The sequence below is a fragment of the Rhinolophus sinicus genome, linkage group LG06 (genome assembly GCF_036562045.2).
Source record: "Rhinolophus sinicus isolate RSC01 linkage group LG06, ASM3656204v1, whole genome shotgun sequence".
In the NCBI taxonomy this organism is placed as follows: Eukaryota; Metazoa; Chordata; class Mammalia; order Chiroptera; family Rhinolophidae; genus Rhinolophus; species Rhinolophus sinicus.
In genome coordinates, this window is record NC_133756.1 from 47,797,417 (window position 1) to 47,820,008 (window position 22,592).

Sequence of the window (22,592 nt, forward strand, 5' to 3'; positions counted from 1 at the left end):
GTTACCTAAAAAGCTCTTAAAGTACTCCTCCCTTTTTCAACTACATACCTGAGACCAGATATTCTTCATGTACTTCAACCAAAACGGTATGTCACAGGTTAAATGAAGAGGTAGATATAAATCCAGCTACCTTCTATTAAGCCAGACATAGATTTGCAAACCATGTAAAATAATGTGACTCTGCTCATTAATTTTTTTTTGTTTTGGAAGATATAGTCATCTTCATAAAGTATGTATCTTATCATTTAATAGGTTTATTGTTATTAATTTAAAATAAATACATACCTAATTTGTCCTCAATTTTAATTCATACATGGTAATACTGATAGGTATAACTCACATAAACAAAAGCTCTTCGGGGTTTTAAGAGTGTATGGGGTTCTAAGAAAATAGTTTGAGAACTGCTGGTCTAAGCTAAGGATTATGCTTCATTACTTTTCATTTTAAATATTGTGTCTCTGATAATTGTATACAATGTTTGTCAGATGATATAGTATGTTTTATTTCATATAGTAATTCTTTGACTCTGGAAAATTAAAACATAAATATGAGGAAAAATAGACAGTATTGGCTGAAAACAAACAAATAAATAAATATTTGTGTCTCTGGCATTGGTGGTATAATCACCACACATGGGTTGATTTCTATGGAAAATATATTCTGAGCTACCAACAGGTGACTTACAAATATACCTACTCTGGCTCTTTGACGAAGATGCGAGGTGTAATTTTAAATTTGGTCTTGATTAAACAACCAGGTAGTGGCCATAGAACCTCTCACAAGTTTTAGATTTGCTTTGGTCCTTGTTAGTCTCTTCCCACTGGAGTTCTTTGGGGGCACAGAATGGTTATTTTTAACTGCTAGAGCCAGAGGATCTGGTACAAAGTATGACTTAATAAATATTAGTTGAATGAATGAATCAACAAAATAAGTACTTAGACACACAAAAGTCATTCCAGACTATTTATAGTATTTATAGTTCCTTCATAGTCAGAAACACCAGCCAGAAGCAGCATACACCTTCCAAAGATATAAGTAAAAGTTCCTTTGATGAACTCAACCAGAAATCATTTCAGAAGATGGTACTTTAGTGAAACCAATTTGATTGTGGTATTGCTTTCCCTGGTCAAGTAAGAATCAGAAATGTGTATCAATGGAGAAGGAACATGTGGAACTACACTTTCTGCAAATATTAGCAGGCAGAAAAAAATCCTGTTTATCAAAACAGCTCACCTATTGCGAGGGGTTAAGCTACTTGGAAAATATAGGAGGTCTGTTCTTGCATCTTATACCTCATGGCCAAGTTTAGAGTGTACTTAAAAAAGTTAAATGCCTCAAAAAAAGATGATTAGAAATTATTCCAAAAACACAATCTAAAGACTTATTTCTGGAAGCAAACATCGCGCTTCCTAATGTAATTCTGTTTTCTGGAAAGGCCATCCCATGCATTATGTCTATTTCAGTGTGGCGTACATAGAGATGATGGTATTCATCACACAATGACTCTCCAGGTTTTCAATATCTGAAGTCTTCATATTTCAGTCACTCTAATTCGTTTTGGGGTAGAAGGGTGTGTGGATCTAATATCTCTTCACAAAATTGTATTAGTTCTATTCTTATTGACTTCAAGTTCTTTTGAAGGAGAGTTGACACTGTGAGAATTACTACTGACACTATAAATCCCTGTGATAACTTTTCAACCAACTTCTTCTGTATAGCCTGGAAACAAACCTCATTAATCATTAGGATAACTTAAGGTACAGAATAAACAAAAAAGAATTTCAAAATTCCATGAAATAAGTAGTTTAAGTGTCAAAAACAGTTCTTGGATACCAGTGAAATATCCACTGATGAGAGGCTAGTTATGTAATAGTTCTGTTGTTCTGTCAAAAGAAGATTCAGAGAGCTTTACTTGATATGAATCTTTTATTGAACAAGAAACAAAATGCTCACAAACAGGGAGACTTAAAGCTGAAAGCAGTTAGAAGCTCGGCTTTTAGCAGCTGTAGCTCAGTTATAAAGCATTAATAAAAGAGTACATTGTTTTTGTTATTGTGACTAGTCAGTAGAAACTTACAGTCTTTTTACTGTGTAAGCTTAGTTGTGTATAGCTGATTGGCTAGGAAGCTATAGGGTCACAATAACATGAAGAAAGCTTAAGTTTGTTTAAGGTCAGAGTCAGCATTTGGGGAAAACAAAACAGTTTAAGTTTTGGTCACATGACTATAATAAGGTTTCATCTATGTATATATTCAAACTGTGTTCTCCATTTTGGTTTTCCTTTAATAGTTCTTACCTGTCCTAACTGTATGACATAATTCAAGCTCAGGAAGCATTCCTTTGCTTTCTGCTTTTCAAAGGGTTATATCACATTGCAAATAAAAAATCTTCCAAGACCAAAACTGGTATCCCTTATTCTCATGCAGTGGATTAATATTTTTACCTTTGGAATTATTTCAGTAATTTAAAGAGCTTAAGTCATTCTGTAAATTAGTAGATCAAATTTTCCGAACAGAATGTTGGTCATATTTTTTGGTTCATTGAACTCATCTAGTGTCCCAAAGTTGGATTACAGGGTCTCCCAAATGTCAGAACTAAAACAAATAAGCAAAAAATGTTTATTAAGTATTAAAAATAAGTGTTTTACTTTACGAATGGGACTGAAAATACCAATGAAGCAATTAGTGAGAAAAAGCAAATGGATGAAATAGACCGTAAGTGAAGGAGCACTCTATACTGACCACTCACTATTCAATCCTTACACTAGATTGCTCCATTTTCTGAACTGTAAGCTACTTGAGGGCAAATATGATGTCTTTTTTTTCTCCACAATGTTTAGCATAGTCTTTTATACCTACAAGTAATAAAAATAGCTAGTTAGTATTTGTTGGGTGTGTGTTTCTTTAATATATATTATCTCAACAACTTATGTGGCAGTGTAATTAGCTCCAGTTTACAGACAAAGAAATTGAGGCTCACAGAGATTATGTGATCTAATTGAGATTTTTATAGCATCTAAAGGACTGAGTCAAGATTTGAATACAGAGCCCACTGTTTCCATCATATTCATTCACCCTATTCATTTATGGAGTACCATAAATTTGCTGAATTGATAATGCTTTTGTGACTTCTTCAGAAAAGGACTTTATTTGGATCATAGAAATCCTTTCATTCAACTCATACAACTGTTATTACAAATAAGCCATAAAGAAAAAAAAGGAAGTCTCTATGTTAAACAGCTTAGGGTCTCATTTATATAGCACTTCTGAATAAATTTAAGACAACTATCTAAATCCACTTCAGCATTAATTTGAGTTCTTGTGAGGAAACAATGTATTATGTGTAGGGAGATAAAATATTAAGTCTAGAAGAGACTTCCAAAATATTTTTTCAGCCTATATTTTTTAGATAAAGGTTGGTTTGTCTCCTCCTGCTTCCCTTCTTTCTCCCTTTACCCTTCGCCTCCTCACTGCTTTTGATCTGATTATTCCTCTTTAAATAAACTATATAAAATTTTATGATTTATTGTAGTCAAACCTATATGTCAGTTGTCAACACTATTTTTCCCTTTCTATTATATTGTAAAATTCAAATCTAGTTTTGGTTCTAAACATAATGGTTTCAGTTTTCGAATCAAAATTTTGGAGTAGGGGCTTGATAACAGGTTTTGATGGGGCTTTATCCTGGAAGACCTAGTATTAATGTTTTTAATATTCTGTTTAAAAGAACTTGAACAGGTGAGAAATGCAGTATGAACACCAAAATATTAGATTATCAGAACACTCAGTGTCAATACTGAAACATGCAATTTGAAATTAAGGCAACTTCTGGAAAATTAACTCCTAATAATAAGGCAAAAGGAAGTCTTTTGTCTCTGTTTGGAGGGTATTTTCATAAAATTAAAATGAGAAATATAACAAAATTTAACCACTGGGGAAACACTTTCTTCACTTGGCTTCCATGACACTCTTCTATTTCCCCTTCTCATTCACCTTTACTAGATGCTCCTTTTCTCTCCAGCTCTCCATGTGGGGCTGCTCCTTCTACACGCCTATAATGGTTGAAATACTATCTCCATGCTGATGACTCCCAAGTTTTGATCTCTATCCCACACCTCTCTCTCATTGCAGAATCATACATCCCAATTGACTACTTGAAATCAACAATCAGATGACTAATAAGTGTCTCAAACTTAACATTTCCAGAACTGAAATCTTGAGCCTACCCTTCAAATGTGCTCCACCTGAAGTCTGTCCCAGCTCAATCAATGGCAACTCCATCCTCCCACTCAGTTCACGTCTTGGAGTCATCTTTGACTCTTCTCTTTCTCTCCTGCCCTTCATTCAATCGTCAGGAACTTTCAAAAGAATCTGATCACTTCTCGCCACCTCCACTAGAAACACCCTGGTTCAAGACATTGTCATTCCTCCCGTCTTTTCGCTTTCTCTCCATATAGTCTGTTCTCAAAAGAAGAGTCCGAGTAATGCCTTTAAAATTTAAGTCAGGTCACGTTATTGCTTTTCTCAAATCCTCCAATAGATCTGCATCTCACATAAAATGAAAACCAAAGTCCTTACAAAACCCCACACAATCTGTCATTCCTAACCCCTTCCTCCTTACTCTCCTCCTTTCTCATCTGACTCCTGACCTTTGGTGTTTCCCGAACATGCCAGGCTTGCTATTGCCTAGGAGCTTTGGCGCTGTATGGTTCCTTTGCCTGGAGTTTTCCTCAGATTAGCAGCTCTTCCCCCAGATAACTGCATAGTTTACCCCATTATCGCCTTCAAATCTTTGCCCAGTGTAACTTTTCAACGAAGCCTACTCTGATTTCCTATTTAAAAGCCACAACATGCCCCTCTACCCTCTCTACTTTTATCCTGTTTCATTTTCTTCCATACCGTGTATTACTTTACAGCTCACCACACTGTTTACTTGTGAGCTCATTTAAGGTCTTTCTAGTAGAATGTAAACTCTATACAACAAAAATTGTTTTGTTCCAATGTTTTGAGGGCTCGGCACATAGAAAACGCTCAATAAAGGATTCCACGAATTCAACCTTGCACTACCCATACCGCTGGGCAACCCCCTCAACTTTCCTCAAACTTAAGTTTCAGCACCTTCTTCAACGACTACAGCTCTCGCGGCGCTCCGCATTTTTCTTTAAGACCTTCCCGCCCCGGAAGTAAAAGCCTAATAGAGACGGTCAGAAAAGGGAGCTATTTCCGTTTCCGTACAGCTGCGAAGGAACAAACACCATGGCGGAGGCCGGGAATAAGAGCGGCGGCAGCAGAAAGAAAGGCCTGAAACGCAAAGCCGCTACCGAAGAACTTCAGGAGGCTGCAGTCGTTGAGGATGGGGCGACGGACAGCGGCGTCCAACCCCGGAAAGTGGCTGCCTTTCCTCCAGGCTTCAGCACTTCGGAGATTAAGAACAAACAGCGGCGACACTTAATGTTCACGCGGTGGAAGCAGCAGCAGCGGAAGGTATCAGAGGGGCGGGAGCGGCAGGGTGCGTGCGCACTGTGCTTAGCTCGTGGGAAGTGGGGCGGGGGGGGGGGGGCGGGTTGCACATGCGTGGTCACCCCTGCCTGGGGTCCCGGGCGGTGGTGATTAATCCGGGAGGCTTGAGGCGGAGGCTCATTTATCTTGATCCACTCTCCTTGCCTTTTGCCTAAGCCTCAAGGATTCCCTTCCTTACCAAGCTCTTAGCTGGGGTTCCTCGGCTGAGAATGAAAGCAAGAAGTCGTGCTTTCCTAGTAGTGAAAATTACTCCCTCCTAACCGTCTCTCCACTTAGTCGGGTCCACCTAGCATTGATTAATTCCTAGAATCTGTAATACAGGCAATGTAAAAATCCAAAATGATGCTTCTGTGATTCCTGCAGCAGCTCTTACCGAGATTAGTACTGTAAAGTTACTAGTCATTGTATTTTCTCCTTACGGCGTTATCCCCGTACTGTTCTGGGAGGTAAACTAGAAGACACACACACACACACTCACTCACTCACACTCAAAACCCCTAGGTCACAGCGCTTATTTGTGGTTAAATTGCAGTTGGAACTAAGCATTTGCTTATTCTTAACCATCGTAAAAGTTCACACACATAATAAATACTCTTACATCCCTGCCTCTTACTAGTCTGAGTTATTCATCTTAAGTGCCAAAGTGCTATTGGAGTACATGGAGCATCTAACCATTTGTGGTGTGTGAGCGTGGGGTAAGGGTGTCCTAGAAGACTTCTTGAGACTATAATTTCTCATCTGAGACCTGATGGATTATGAGTTTTATAAGCGCTGGGGGAAATATTTTCTCTTTGATCAATCAAGCATTCTGTTCAGAAGTCTCCAGAAGATACACATTTACAATACAAACACTCCTAACTCACCTTGCAAGTTCTTAATAATTGTAAAAGCATATTTTGATTATAAAATATATGGATAACTAGTGATGGTTTTTTGGAAGCAACCTGAAAACCCATCTCCCATTCCCATTTATTTTTAGTACTTTCCAAGAGAAGCAACCAACACAGCTATGGTTTTCTTTAGGACACAACTTGTTAGGAATGTAAAACAATACAACAAAAACTTGTTTAGATGTACATTTTGCACATTTCACTTAATTTAAGGTTTTACAGTAAAAGATAAAGTTGATGATATTTTAAATATTCAGACTTGACCATTTTTATTTTTTTGAAGGAGCAAGACCTTTGTTGAAATCTTAGTGATTGGCCAGTTCATTTGTTTTACAATAATTTAAGTATGAAAACCTCTGTCAACCTATTTATTTTAATACATTACAAAGACTGCTCAGTGTAAGTATTCATAGTATTGGTAATTTGTGGTTTCAGTATGTGTGCTATAACTAGTGGTTTCTCAATATTGTTCTTTTTTTTTTTAAACCCTTTAGGAAAAGTTGGCAGCTAAGAAAAAACTTAAAAAAGAAAGAGAGGCCCTTGGTGATAAGGTAAATAAAATTTAGCCATCTGCTTTCTAATATTCAGGAATGCTCCCTGATACTTATGTTGAATGACTTGCTCTTAAAATTTATTATGAAATATTTCAGATGTATAAAAGTAGTATAACAAACTCCTTTCCTCCCTTTTACCAACCTAAGAAAAAATGCATTAGCATATAATGTTCAAAGTCCCTCGTGTGCTTCCAGATTGCTTTTCTCTCCAAAGATAACCACTCATGAATTTGTCCTTTATTGTTCCCATGCACTTCTTTATTACCTGTAATATGCATGTTTGTGTCCCTGAACAGTAAACACAATGGTGATGTTTTGCATGTTTTTAAAATTTCACATAAATGGTATGTGTACTTCAACTTGCTTATTTTACTTAACTTTTATGTGTTCAAGAGGCAGAGACACATCTCCCTGACTTTGGAAATGGGCAAGTTCCCTAGGATAGGTCTGTAGCTGGAGTTCTTAGGACTTGAAGCAAAGGCTCTTTGTCAGGCCAGGCTAGGGAAAGGCAGGACAGAGGCTCTTGTGTAGTAGGGTTGGGTATGTAAGAATGAGAACTGACACAGTGTGAATCTGAAGAGTGAGAGTGGGGGGTGGAAGGAAGGTGAGATACCTGTTATGGCAAAGAAGAGAGCAGAGAAAATGCATCAGAACAAGATTTGGCTATTTTTCTGGTATTGATCAGAAGTAAAATCTTTCTATTGAAAAATTTAAAAAGTACTAAATACTTCCATATTATTGCACAACTAAGTTATTTTCATTTCATTTCACTTTATTTATAGTTCTGGGTTATGATTTATACTTGCAAAATTTTGAAAACAACTCTTCCCCACTCCTGTCTCTTAAGAGGCGATACCAACTAAGTGTTTTTGAAGAAGGGAAAAATATAAAGACTGTATACAAATGAAACACTCTGCTTTTTCATGCATTCTTTTACTAGTATTAGGTTAAATAACATGTAATTGCTAATAGTAGACGATTTTGACCTGTAAAATTCTATCAAGCAATATTAATCTCTTTTTAACTCTCAGTAATCAGTCAATTACAGCAAATAGATATTATTTTGATCAGCAAATAGCTGATCATCATTTGAAAATATCACCATTCTTGTTTTTTGGACTGAAAGATGACTTCCTAGAACTAACTCCTTCAAAAAATTATTTATAACTTAATATTTCATAGAGGAATGAAAAATAAAATCCTGAATAGCTGATCAGCTCGTATTTTGTCATATCTCTGCTAGTGTACACATATTTTGAATTCATTTTAGTGTATGCTTACAGTTCTGTTCCTGCTCCATTTCATTCACACATTTTTTGGGTCGAAGCTGAGTATGCGTGATTGCTGGTTCTCACAGTATCCCATTAGGTTGAAGTGCCATAGTCACTACGCTGTTGGACATTTGCCCTGTTTGCTGTTCATTTCTACTAACAATAGTGATACTGCATATTTCTTTATGTAAATTGCTCCCCCTTTTCCTTCCTTACTGTAGATCTCCCAAACTAGAATTACTAGTTCAGCAGACAGAAACAGATTTGTAGCTACTAAATCTTTCTGAATAGCTTTCTGGAAGTGTTGGAACAAAGCTACATGTATTTGTACTTACGTAATTTTTTCCATTTTGTTTGATATTTTTCTTAGTGGATAGTTATTTTGATCTCAATTTCTTCTCTCTGTTACATCTGTCTAGTTTTAAGCCATTTTATCAAATGTTGGCAGTTCTTGCAGTATGTGTATGTTTCTGCTTAGAGTGTTAAAAAAAAAGCCTTTTACTCAGTAGTGTTAGGATTGATGGAGCAGTGGATTGAAATGAGGAACAGATTGAGTTTTGAGATTGTTTGCAGATTTCTATTGTTCTTCCCTAAATATAATGCAAAATTATTTATGTAAAATGCTTCTACAACTTAACCTTTTTTCTTTTATTTAGGCTCCACCAAAACCTATACCCAAGACCATTGACAACCAGCGAGTGTATGATGAAACCACAGTAGACCCTAATGATGAAGAGGTAATGTTAGAAGTCTTAAATAAATTTGGATGACCACACTTGAGAAATGATCTGTTCATATGTTGATATTTAACTTAAAGTACTGGCTGTTGAATTTGTATTATGGACTGATTCAGCTATAATGTTGGCATATTATGTTATTTGCTATAGAAAAAGTCAGTGATTTCTTTTTCTAGAAATGTATTATATTTATGCCTAGGTAAACTTTTTATCATTTAATCTCTGTGTAGTACTGGTTTTATATCATTTCAAAAGCACTTCTCATATATAGAATTTTGTAGTATTTGTTAAGACATTTTGATGCCTAAGGACAATATTTGATGGTATTTTTTTGTGTCCTCATAAAACTGGACTTCAAAATAATCTAATTTTCACATTTTCCCTTTAAGTACTTTGCAAGCATACAATGAGAGAATCAACGTTTTAAAAACTTTGTATATGTTTTTTAAATTTTTATACAGGAAACTTGGTTTTGTTACGTTTACTTTCAAACAATGCTGCTATCAACATTCTTTCATGTCTCTCCTGGTATAGTCATTCATTCATTGTGTCTTCCACAAAATGTTTATTGAATGTGTATTATGTATTGAGATCTTTTTTAGGAGCTTGGGATCCATCAGTGCACAAAACACTCTCACAAATATGCACACAAAATTTCTGCCCACCCAGTGCTTACATTCTAGGAAGAGAGACAAACAATGAACATAATAAAATAAATAATTTATTATATGTTAGCAGATGATGGGTTACTAGAGTTAACAAATAGGTAAAGGAGATTCAGGATTACCTGGAGTAGAGTTTGCAGTTTTATATATAGGCGCTTGTGTGTGTATGTACATTCTATTTTGACATAATTTCAGACTTAATAGAAAAATAGGAATTCATATATACCTTTCACCCAGATTTCCTAAATGTTAAACTGTGCTACACTTGCCTTTCATTTGTATTCTGTCTGAAAGGCTTGAGAGTAAGTGGCAAACATGAAGGAAGCCCCTTTTACCTATAAACACGTGTGTTTTTAAAATAAATACAGTATAGTTATCAAAATCAGACAGTTAACACTGATATACATTATCTTTACAGCTTATTCCGATGTCATCAGTTATTCCAATAATGTCATTGTTTAGCAAAGAAAAATCCAAGCTCATGCATTATAATGACTCTTTAGCCTCCTTTAATTTGGAACAGCTCCTCAGACGTCCTTTACTTTGAATGACATTGACATTTTTGAAGAGTACCCACTAGATATTTTAATAGAATGTCACTAAATATGAGTTGGATTGTTTGCTCATGATTATATTCAATTTACGTACTTTTGACTGATGTTCTTTATAGCGCCTCTTATTCGGAGTCAGTTGATTTTCCTGTTATTGGTTATGTTAACTTTCATCACTTGATTAAAGTATCTGCCAGGTTTCTGCATTATAGCTATATTTTTCCCTTTATAATTAGTTAATAAGTATTGGGATACGTTGAGATTATATAAATATGTATTTGTTACTTTTCAAACTTTCACTCAAGATTTTGCAATTACAAATAATTTTTTCTAGTCTGATAGGTGAGAAATTATATCTCAGTATAGGTTTTTGTTTGTTTGTTTGTTTTTGTTTTAAGATTGTATTGGGGAATGGGAACAGGACTTTATTGGGGAACAGTGTGTACTTCCAGGCCTTTTCTTCCCAAGTCAAGTTGTTGTCCTTTCAATCTCAGTTGTGGAGGGTGCCGTTCAGCTTCAAGTTGTTGTCCTTTCAGTCTTAGTTGTGGAGGGCGCAGCTCAGCTCCCGGTCCAGTTGCCATTGCTAGTTGCAGGGGGCACAGCCCACCATCCCTTGCGGGAGTCGAACCGGTGGTTGAGAGGACGCGCTCCAACCAACAACTGAGCCATCCAGGAGGCAGCTCAGCTCAAGGTGCCATGTTCAATCTTAGTTGCAGGGGGCGGAGCCCACCATCCCTTAAACGGGACTCGAGGAATTGAACTGGCAACCTTGTGGTTGAGAGCCCACTGGCCCATGTGGGAATCGAACCGGCAGCCTTCGGAGTTAGGAGCATGGAGCTCCAACCGCCAGGGCCACCAGGCCGGCCCCCTCAGTATAGTTTTAATTTGCAGTTCTCTTGTTATGAATGGGGTTGAACATCTTTCTTTTTCACCAATTATTAGTTCATGCCCATTTTTGTTGGTTAGGGTTGCAATTTCATATACAGTGTTCAGGGTAGTCTTCATTGAGAAGAGCTTTTAGCAAAGACTTGAAGGATGATAAAGAAATTAGCCATCTTTGGGTAAAATGTGCCCTAGGATGGGGCAACAGCCAGGGCAAAAGCTCTAAGGCAGGAGCATGCTCAGCATGTTTTTGAGGAAGAGCAGAGAATCAGCATGCTGAAATAATATGAGCAAGGGGGGAGAATTGTAGAAGAGGTGCCAGGAAGGTGTGGAAAAGGGGAGAGGCCGGATCAGTGACTTTGTTGGCTATTGTGAGGACATTGGTGTTTCCACTTAGTGAAATGAGCCATTGATGGTTTTGAACAGAGGAATGATGTGATTGGACTTAATTTTCTAAAGTAATTGATTGCTGTACTGAGTATTATTAAGGAAGTAAACAGACTAGTTAGGAAGCTACTGAAGTAATCCAGGAAAGCATGACGCTGATGACTTGGACAAGAACGGTTACAATGAGTGTTGAGAATTGATGGGATTCTGAGTTGGTTTTTGTTTGTTTGTTTTTTTGTTTTCTGGGTATATTTTGAAATTAGAGCTACTAGAATTTCTTGATAGATTGCATGTGGGGTGTGACAGAGGATCCGAAGATGATACTGAGTTTTTTAGCCTCAGCAATTAGAAGGATGGAATTGTCATTGAGGAGATATGGAAGAGGTCTTGACTGGAAATAAATTGGGGATCATAGGCATATAGAGGCTACATATATGTAAAAGATTCCCTAAATATTTGCCTAGGGGAGAATTTGTTGGCTCATGGGGTGTGTAAATGTTCAACTTTACATGATAGCGTCAAATGTTTTGCAAAGTAGTGTGGTATCATTTTGTACGCTTATAAGAACTGTTCCTGGTCATCCACATTCTGACCAATGCTTGGTATATTCAGACTAGTGATAAAGGGCTAACTCATTGTGGTTTGAGTTTGCATTTCCCTGATTCTTAATGTGGTTGAGCATCTTTTCATATATGTGCTGTGTTTTCAATAGAGATATGCCATCTTACGTCTTTTGCCCAATTTTCTATCCTGTAGATTATTTTACTGATTTGTAGAACTTCCCTTTGTAATTTGGATACTAATGCTTTATATGTGTTACAAGTATCTTCCAATTTGTAGATCCTCTTTGCACTTTCTTTGTATGCCTTTTGATGAACAAAAGTCTGTACGATAGTTGGGTTTTTTAATTTTTTAATATTTAATGCTTTTTGTCATATTTGAGAAATCTTTATCCTTTGATCATATATTCTCATTTTTTTCCTAAAAGAATTGAAGTGTTGCCCTTCACAGTTACATAATCATCAGGAGTTGATTTTTCTGTTTGGTGTGAGAAAGGAAACCAATTTCTTTCTTCCCCTGTCCTCTTTCCCCACTGTATACAGAGGGTGCAAAAAAAATGTATACACATTTTAAGAAAGGAAAAAACTATTAAAATTGTAATATTCAATATATACGGTAACAAAGATGAATACAAGTCAAGTTTGACGTCTGCAATTACAGGAGGTGCTCAAAGTGGTTACCATCAGGTCCACACACCTCTGATTACAGCGAACTACTGCTTGACTGACGTTGACCAAAGTGTCCACTTGTATCGTTGTGCATATCATTTCAATTTCTTCCTGAAGTACTGCCAGTGTAGCTGGTTTTCTATTGTACACCACATCCTTTAAGGCCCCCATAGGTAGAAGTCAAGGGGTGTTAAGTCAGGAGAACGTTCTCGAGTTTCAAACACCACTTCAAAATGGTGTTGCACTCCTCAAACGACAACCGTGCTTCCATCATTTTCTTTGACTGTCCTGCCTGTCACATGGTGATGCTAGCATTCATTTGATTAACACCATCTTTTGAGCAAACATCATACTACACATTGTTGTCGTAATTCAATTCAACTTCGAAAAGTAATACATAGATAACATCTCTTATAATATGTATACATTTTTTTGGCATCCCTGGTTTAACCAGTTTGCCCAGCACCATTTTTGGAGTAGTGCAACCTTTCCCCAAAGTGAATTGTAATGCTGTGTCGTATATCAAATATCCATAAATGCTTGGCTTTTTCTGGGCTTTCTATTTGCTTGGTGAATTTGTCACTGTATCACTTTAATTATTTAGCTTCATGGTAAGTTTTGATATCTGTTAGAGCAACATGCCCCACCCAACCCCCATCCCCAAATGCCTATCTTTAGAAGTGTTCTTTTTCCTGCACTTTTGGTCTTCCATATAGAATTATATAAATTGCACCCCCAAATCAGTTTGGGGGTCTCTGTATATATTGTTTTTATTTAGGTTGTCTTTAAATGCTGAAAATGTATTTCAGTGAATTTCATGATTTTCTTCATATAAATTTTACACATAAATTTGTTAGCTCTATTCCTGGTTATCTTAGGTTTTTTCTTGTTAGTGTAAATCACAACTCTGAAAATTGTTTTATTTGATTTATAAAAATGCAATTGATTTTTGGATAGTGATCTTCTAACCACTTTACCAAATTCATTTATTTCTAATTATTTGTCTGAATATTGTTTTCATGTTTAGATAAATCATTTCTGCAAGTTTTTTTTCTTCCAATCCATTGTTTGTTTTTATTCTCACTTTGTGCTGACTAGAATGTACAGCATAATGTCAAATAAATAGGAAAAGCAATAGTGCCATCCTGATTTTAAAGAGAGTGCCTCTAATGTGTCATCACTAATATTTGTGTCATTAATGGTATATTCCTTATGCCTTAAGGAAATTCAATTTATTTTTTTTTTGCTGGGTTTTGCTTGTTTTATCATGAATGAATGTAGAATGTTATCAGATGCTTTTTCCGCCAATGATGAGATGAGTGTACAGGTTTTCTCCTTTGTTGCATTAGCACAGTAAATGAAATAGATTTTCTAATGTTAAACCTCTTTGCATTCTTGGGATAAGTCCAGTTTAGGTATGATGTTTTATCTTTTTTTATATATTGTTTTTGTTTGTTAATACTTTTGCTAAGAGATACACATCTATATTCATGAGTGAGTCTTCAGTAATGTCCCCTTTTCATTCCTAATATTATTTATTTGGGCTTTTCACCAATGGTATATCTCTTTTGATATTCTTTTTAAACTACTTGTTTTTCTTTGATCTTCTCTATTGAATCTTTGTTTTCTAATTCATTTGTATCTCCCTTTATTGTTTCTTTCTACACTCTGAGTTTGTTCTGTTTTTATTTATTTGATTTTTAATATATGAGCAGTTAAGGCCACAAAATTCCCTCTAAGTACCACTTTTGGTATATCCCACAAATGTTAAAAAGATGTTTACTTTCATTATTGTTCAAATCTTAGCATCTCTCTTAATAGAGTTGTTGATTTATTCTTGTAATTTAATTAGTTTTTTGCTTGATGTATTTTTATTTAATTAGTTTTCCCCCTGCTTACTTAGGGTTTCATTTGCTCTTCTTTTCCTAGGTTCTAAAGATGAAAGCTTAGATTATTGATTTTATACTTATTTCTATTATAAGCATATATAGCTCTGGTTTTTCCCGAGCACTGCTTTAGCCACATTCCATAAATTTTAATAGCTTTTTTCATTTCCATTCTGTTCAAAGTATGTTCTAATTTCTCTTGATTTCTTCTTTGGCTTGTTTATTTTTAAAATGTGTAATTTCCAAATATTTGAGGATTTTCCAGATTTCTTTCTGCTGTTGATTTCTAATTTAATTTTCATTGTGGTTGTGGAACATACTTTCAGTCCTTTTTAATTAAAGAGACTGTTTTATGTCCTAGCCTATGATCTGCTCTGGAGAATGCTCTGTCATATGCATTCTGCTATTTTAAGGTGGTTATAAAAGTTGTTTCAAGTTGACTATGTTGTGTCTTTTATTCTTGCTAAATGCCTGTGTACTATCCGTTACTGAGAGAGGAGTATTGAACTCTCCAGCTATAACTGTTGAATCGTTCATTTCTTCCATTTCCTTTAGTTTTGCTTCATGTCATTTTGGGGGTTTTTATGTGCATATACATTTATGATTATATATATATCTTCTTGGTATAATATTTTTCCATGCTTTTACTTTCAACCAATTTGTGTCTTTGAGTTTAAAGTGTCACTTACAGAGAGTGTACAGTTGGATATTGCTTTTTTATTCAGTCTGACAAAATTTATTAATTTTTATGTAGATTTAACATCTGCCATTTTGCTTTTTTTCACAACATACTTTATACCTTTATTTTTATTGTTCCTCCTTGACTGCTTCCTTTTTTATTAAACAAATATTTTTAATATGCTATTTTAATTGTTGATCTTTTGAGCTATAGTTCTTTTTTTAGTGGTTGTTCTAGGAATTACAACATGCATTTTTATCACAGTCTGCTTCAAAAAAATACACAATTCTGGTAAAATACAATAAGTTTGTACTAGTGTAGCTTCATTTCCTCCACTATTATTCGTGCTGTTATTGTCATATGTACCACTTCTGTTTATGTTGTAAATCCAGTGTTGTAATAACTGCTTTAAACAGTCTGTTATTTTTTAAAGAAATTAGGAGTGCACACACACACACACACATACACACAGTCTTATGTGTTTACCTTCATATTTACCATTTCTTTCCTCTAGATTCAGGTTACTATGTAGTGTCATTTTCTTTCAACTTGTAGGATTTCCTTAAGTCTTTCTTTTTATAGTAGGTTTAATAGCTCATTATCTCAGTTTTTGTTTATCTGAAAAATATGTGCTTATTTTGCCTTCATTTATGAAAGACAGTTTTGTAGGATACAGAATTCTTAGCTGATATAAAATTCGTTTGTTTTTTTAGTATTTGAACAGATTCCATTGTCTTTTGACATGTATTATTTCTGATAAGAAAGTAGCCATTAATCATTACTGTTCCGCTGTACATGATTCATTTTTCTTTTTTCACAATTTTCTCCGATTTTGGCTTTTAGCTTAAACTGCTGAAAGTTAAACTCTGATATGTTTAAGTATCATTTCTTTTTATCCTACTTGGTGTTGCTTGGGCTTGGAGAACCAAGTTAGAGTTTTTCATCAAATTTGGGGAATTTTCGGCCATATTTCTTCAAATTTTTTTTTTCGCCCTGTTCTCACCTCCCTCTCTGGGACTCCCCTTTCACACATTGCTGAAATAATTAACATTGTCCTACAAATTTCTCCAGCTCCGCTCCTTTTTCTGTGATTGACTTCTGTTATTCAGATTGGATATTATTCTTTTTTCTAGTTCATTGATTTTTCTGCCATCTCCGAAGTGCTAGTAAGTCCGTATTTTCAACTCCTTGAATATTATTATTATAGTTACTTTGAAATTTTCACTAAATTTCAACCTCTGGGCCCAAAGTCAATTTTTATAGACTACTTTTTTCCCTTATTATAGGTCATATTTTCCTGTTTCTTTACATATCTGATTTTTTGGTTGAAAACTGGACATAATAGACAACATATTGCAGTAACTCAGGATTGTTTTATTTTTAAGGGTTATTGGTGTTTTTTGTTGTTGTGCTAGTAACTTGCCTAGAATTGTAATCTGTCTTCCTGACAGTAGCACTATGTCTCTACGCGGTTTTTTGTTGTTGTTTTTTTAAAACTCTCTCCCTAGGGATTTCTCCTGTTTGTGTGGCTTATTGGCCTGCCAGTGATTTGAATAGAGGTTAAGATACCTTGAGCCACTAAGACATACATAGCTTCTGCCAGCTAAGCTGTGTGTGGGTTAAGGAACGTATTCAAAGTTGCAACCAGTTTTTATGTCTCCCTTGCCTTTCATGTGTGCTGGATTCCTTCCCAAGTCTCTTGCAGCTGTCAGCCAAGGAGTTGTGGAGAGATTATGTAAGCCTTTCCATGGCTCTTTCCCTTCCAGAGCTCTCCTTTAAATTTCTGGCTCCTTCATATTTCCACACCTACCCTCAACTGAGCTTGTAACCTTGGACTGGCCAAGCTAGGGTTTTCACACACACATACACATACACCCTGACCCCCTCCCCGCCCCCCCGAATTGAGTCCACCACCTCTGGATTCAAGATTGCTGGTTCTTGCCTACTATCAGACTTGAAGTAGGTAAAGTTACTATTTTCACCAACCAAGTTGATGGAGGAAATGGAATAGCTCTAGCCGAGATTCCTGATACTCTTGGCTAGAGCTACAGCCATTTTTCAAGAATAAATGCATTTCAGTTTATGTCCTGAAATTGTTTTTGACAATTTTTTCCAGTTTTATTGTATTCTATAGAAAGGAAAACAGCCAACTTCTTCATGATGCCATTAACTTAAGTCCCTCCTAGGCCTTCTTTAAATCTCCTACCAGCTAGGTAATCAGTAGCTGGTAGATCATAGAATCCTTCTAGAACTACTTTAAAAATCCTGGCACAGTAGCATATTCGATGTAAAATTATCTCTTTCTGTTCTTAGGTTGCTTATGATGAAGCTACAGATGAATTTGCTTCTTACTTCAACAGACAAACTTCTCCCAAGATTCTCATCACAACCTCAGATAGACCTCATGGGGTAATAAATATATTAATTAGTATAATTCTTGAATTCTTAATTTTCTTTTATTTCTTATAATATTTAAAGGAACTCTATTCAGAAGAGTTAAATTATTACTAATTGCCTTAGATGATGCCTGTAAATAAGCTAAGTAAAATGTAATAATGGTGATGCAATGTAGGTTCACTATGCATGATTCTTCAGGATAGGGTTTCTCAACCTCAATACTATTAACATTTTAGGCTGATAATTTTTTGTTATGGGGTTGTCCTGCTCAATATAGAATGTTTAGTGAGTATCCCTAGCCTCTGTCCACTAGATACAGTACCAGCCATCCCCTGCCCCCAGTCATAATCACCAAAAATGTTTCCAGACATTGCCAAAGGTCTCCTGGTGGAGCAGAATCACCCCCAGTTGAGAACCACTGCTTTTAGGATTATCATCCTTTGGTAAAGGATGAAACACTATTCAGATTTGATTCTTTCCCTAGCCTTGCTCTCTCTTAACAACATTATCTTATAATAATCATTACTCTTTTCCTTATAAATATGTATCATGTGAGATTTTTATTTTCACTTTGAGGGTTTTTATTTTGTTTTACAGAGAACAGTACGACTCTGTGAACAGCTCTCCACAGTTATACCAAACTCACATGTTTATTACAGAAGAGGACTGGCTCTGAAAAAAATTATTCCACAGTGCATCGCAAGAGATTTCACGGATCTGATCGTTATTAATGAAGATCGTAAAACACCAAGTATCCTTTGTTTTTTAAAGGACTCCTATTTTGCATGGTTTAAGAGATGAGCAATAACATAAGCCTTTTTGTACAGTGCAGGTACTTAGGAATTGATGTTTGGATTTTGTAGTTTGCTTTCGACACAAATCATAATTTAGTAGGAATGTTTTAGAAAGGATTCAAGCCTTGATTTAGTTTGTAAGAAATCACCTTTACCTCTCTTAACCCCCTTAAGATTTTATGATTTCTCAATGTGTAAATGATGCAGAAATACTTCTAGCTGTGCCTCATGAAGTTGAACTTGTGGTGAGTCTTTGGGAAATAAAGCAAAGAATTCTAATGTTTACTGCTAATCTGCTATGTGGACGGCACTAATATCTGTCAGAAACAGATTTGTCTTCTACGAGCTAAGATTAATTGAGAAGAATTTACACGACTATAACTCAAATAAATGACAAGTGCTATAGTAACAGTAAGATCTGAGATTTAGAGCTTAATATTGACTGTAAAAAGAGGTAACATTTGAAGTGGGCCTTAATGGATGAGGAAAATATTGCAGGTATTTGAAATAGCTCAGGCAAAAAATACGTAAGATTAACGTGTGTGGTGTATGAGAGATGGTGGTCAGTGCCTATCAGTTAGGAAACAGCATAGGGAGACATTAAGGGAAGACAGGTTAGAAATGGTAGTTTGGAGCTACATGAGTGCCATACTGATGTCTATTCTGTAGGTGAGTCTGTGGTAAGAGTGGCTTGAAATTAATTATAGCTGTTAAGACTCAAAAATTAGATATCTAGTTTTTCACATAGCACATGAGAAACTGGTACAGATATAATGACACAGCCAAGTCCCATAGCTTATTACTTAGAGAACCAAGGCCTGAATCCAGTCTGTATTAGAAGATGTCCTTGAAATGAAGAGGTCAGACCAACCAGGATACTGTTTCAATAACCTAGATAGAAAAATCTCAAAGCCCTCAACTAAGACAATAACAGTAAGGGAGAGGAGATATAAAAGTGAGGAACTTATGAAAAACAATGAATAGGATTTAGTGGGTGAGGAGGAAATTGAAGATTACCATAGCTTCTACTCTGGATGAATGAGAGTGTGTTGATCCCATTGTAAAGATGGTGCTGTGTTTTGTAAAACTTCGTGTATGCAGATATACTTGAAAACAGTCCAATTCTGATCTCCTTTTAAGGTTCAGTATTTGAGTCAAGTTGAACTACAAAGACTTCAGGAATGTTGTATAGGTAGTAAATCTTATTTTGCTGCATCCAGGATTTTTAAAGCCCTGGGCTGCTGCTAACCCTGCTGGGTAGGTAGGTAGGTGTCTTATATTTTAATTGTAGTGTAGACTGTGTGGCATTATTCTCTGTTTATGGTAGACAATCAGTAAATCATTACTGATTAGTTGATTTTAATTTGTGGTACAATGGTCCCAAAAGTAAGAGCTTCTCTTGAGAAACACTAGTAACTTTAATTTTAAGAAGAGAGTTTAGAAGTCTCTGGTTTTGTGGGATGATACGCAAAGTTGACAGAATATCCTAACCTTACAAACACATATACAAACCATAAAGTGTGCATTTTCAGTGTTTATAAGGTCTCTAACATGGAGGTAAACTTACATTGTTTACAATGCTAGTTACTCTAGAACCCCGTTCTGTCTTAACCATTCCTGCTATAGTGGACATTAGATAGTTCACTGACTTTAGTTGAATGCTCAGATACCCTAGTGAGAGTGATGATGAACTGTTTATATTATGAAAAGAGAAAAGGGACATGGTTAATCTGTTTTTGTGAAAGATTTGGGTTACCTTTTGTGTCTCGAGTTTGGCGTATGGTAGGAAAATGTCCATTAACCCACAGGAATATATGCATCCACCTATTCACCGAACTACAGATTTTAGGACCCTGAGGGCATATAGAGGACCAATTATTTAAACAATTTAAGATATAGATTACAGTTTAGTATGTTCTTAGCTTTATAAACAGATGGATTAATACTGAGTCACTTGCCAAGTGGACCAACTGCTCATTTTAAAATGAGCAGTGTTCGTCTGCGTAAAGAAATGAAGGTAAGTTTTATGCATTCCTTGATTGGCATCGGTCTCATAGTATTTGCCAAAGTAGATGTTGTAACTGATTAATTTTAATATCCTGATTAAAGCAAAGTTTTATCTACTGACAGTTTCTGAGACTGTCATAATTGAATTATGTGTAGACAGGCAGTAATAGCCTCATTACTATGAAACATTACTTTTCTAGTAAGACTTTTTTCGTCCATCCACAACATATTAAAATACTTTTAGATACATCTTATGGGTTTGATAAGCTATCTGTTGTCTTTAAGATAATTTAAAATTTTTCAAATTTGTCATATAAATTATAAAACTTAAAATTGCAATGACATAGTTTTGCCCATTAAGTTAATTCACTATTGTGATTTTTCATCGTTTTTGTAGAGAAGAGGCAAAGATCCTACAGAACACATACCTGAAATAATTCTGAATAATTTTACAACACGGCTGGGTCATTCTATAGGACGAATGTTTGCATCTCTCTTTCCCCATAATCCTCAATTTATTGGAAGGCAGGTTGCCACATTTCACAATCAGCGGGATTATATCTTCTTCCGATTTCACAGGTGAGGAAGGTACTTTTAACTCCTTGGACTTTGACATCAATCATGAAATACATTAACGTAACCTGTTTTCTAATGTATTGTGACAGGTATTGTAGATGAGAAATAAATTGTTTGAACCCTATCATAATGTTAAAGAAATAACATTTGGGTTTATGCCGACTAATTTCCATAACTTTTTTTGTCTTTGAAGATATATATTCAAGAGTGAAAAGAAAGTGGGAATTCAGGAACTTGGACCACGTTTTACCTTAAAATTAAGATCTCTTCAGAAAGGAACCTTTGATTCTAAATATGGAGAATATGAATGGGTCCATAAGGTATGTGCTTACTCTTTGAGAAGCCATTTAGATGATTTTAAAAGTATGTAATCGGAAGGAAACCTAAGCTTTGGGTGTTTATGTCTTAAGTTAGGCTTCTGAATTTCTTCACCCATGAACTACCCATGTTTCCCCGAAAATAAGACCTAGCCAGACAATCAGCTCTAATGCATCTTTTGGAGCAAAAATTAAGGTATTAAGACCGGGTCTTACAATGTAGTTAAATAAGACCAAGTATTATATTAATTTTTGCTTCAAAAGATGCATTAGAGCTGATTGTCCGGCTAGGTCTTATTTTCGGGAAAACATGGTAGAAAGAATCATTCGCTGATGTGGTGTTTGGTCTGGTGATTAATCCTGGTTTGTTTGAAGTATCCTAAAGATCAGTGGTATCAAAGTGGGATCAGCAGCATCACCTAGGACTTAAAATGGAAAATTGCTGGGACACAGACCTACTGGATCTGAAACTTAAGGAGTGGGACCCAGCAATCTGTTTATAAGCCTGTATTACCCTGATTCTGGTGCATGCTGGAAAACTATTGCTATCAAGTTTTTATAGAAGTTGGGAGATGATCATAAGTCATAAATGAAAACATCAATATTTTAAAATATATTCTTTTCTACCTAGTAAAAAGTTATTCACTTAAGTGATTTTTACTTTAAAATTATATATATGTATATATATATATATTAATCACACATGCATATATTTGAACCATAAGTTCTAATACTTTTATATTAGACATGAAAACCAAGATTGTTTACTAACTTTTTTTCCCCTTTCAGCCTCGGGAAATGGATACAAGTAGAAGAAAATTCCATTTATAAAGAAAGACTGAGGGAATAGTATTGGATTTTGCTGAACAGGTCTATCTTGAATTTGTGACAGAAGACCCTTTTTAAAATGGCATTTACTGATTTCATAAACCTTCTTTCATGTCTGGACAAATTACCAAATGCCATGAATTGCCACTCACTATTTCTGGAGGAAATACAAATAAAAGTCATTTTGGTAAGAGTTTAGAAGTTGCAATTTAGGTTTCCTGAAATTTAGTTCTTTTATTTTGGGTAATTGTGAATAATTTAAGTTGGAATCAAGATTCAAACTAACTTTCCTATTTGCACTTTCATGGATCACATGGGCTAGAGAAAAATATAGTGCTTGGTAGATTACAGTGGAACAAACCCACTCGTTTTCTACCATACTAATCTTGCATCTGGCACATAGTTTTTTAACTCCCATTTCCT

The 22,592-nt window shown here is 35.4% G+C and overlaps 1 protein-coding gene across 2 annotated transcripts in view; it reads left to right on the top strand.

Moving 5' to 3' along the window:
- RPF1 (ribosome production factor 1 homolog) overlaps positions 1-22,377 on the top strand; it is a 49,612-nt gene extending 27,235 nt beyond the window's left edge. The window contains exons 2-10 of one of the 2 annotated variants that reach the window (XM_019715228.2): positions 5,237-5,483; positions 6,904-6,960; positions 8,891-8,971; positions 17,564-17,659; positions 18,245-18,398; positions 20,376-20,458; positions 20,846-21,027; positions 21,218-21,344; positions 22,131-22,377. In XM_019715228.2, coding sequence (XP_019570787.2) covers positions 5,256-5,483; positions 6,904-6,960; positions 8,891-8,971; positions 17,564-17,659; positions 18,245-18,398; positions 20,376-20,458; positions 20,846-21,027; positions 21,218-21,344; positions 22,131-22,172 — 1,050 coding nt within the window. In that variant the 5' untranslated portion in view covers positions 5,237-5,255 and the 3' untranslated portion in view covers positions 22,173-22,377. Of the gene's footprint in view, positions 1-5,236; positions 5,484-6,903; positions 6,961-8,890; positions 8,972-17,563; positions 17,660-18,244; positions 18,399-18,648; positions 18,687-20,375; positions 20,459-20,845; positions 21,028-21,217; positions 21,345-22,130 lie in introns of those variants that run through there. The other variant, XM_019715229.2, reaches the window with a different exon arrangement.
- The last annotated feature ends 215 nt before the right edge of the window (positions 22,378-22,592 follow it).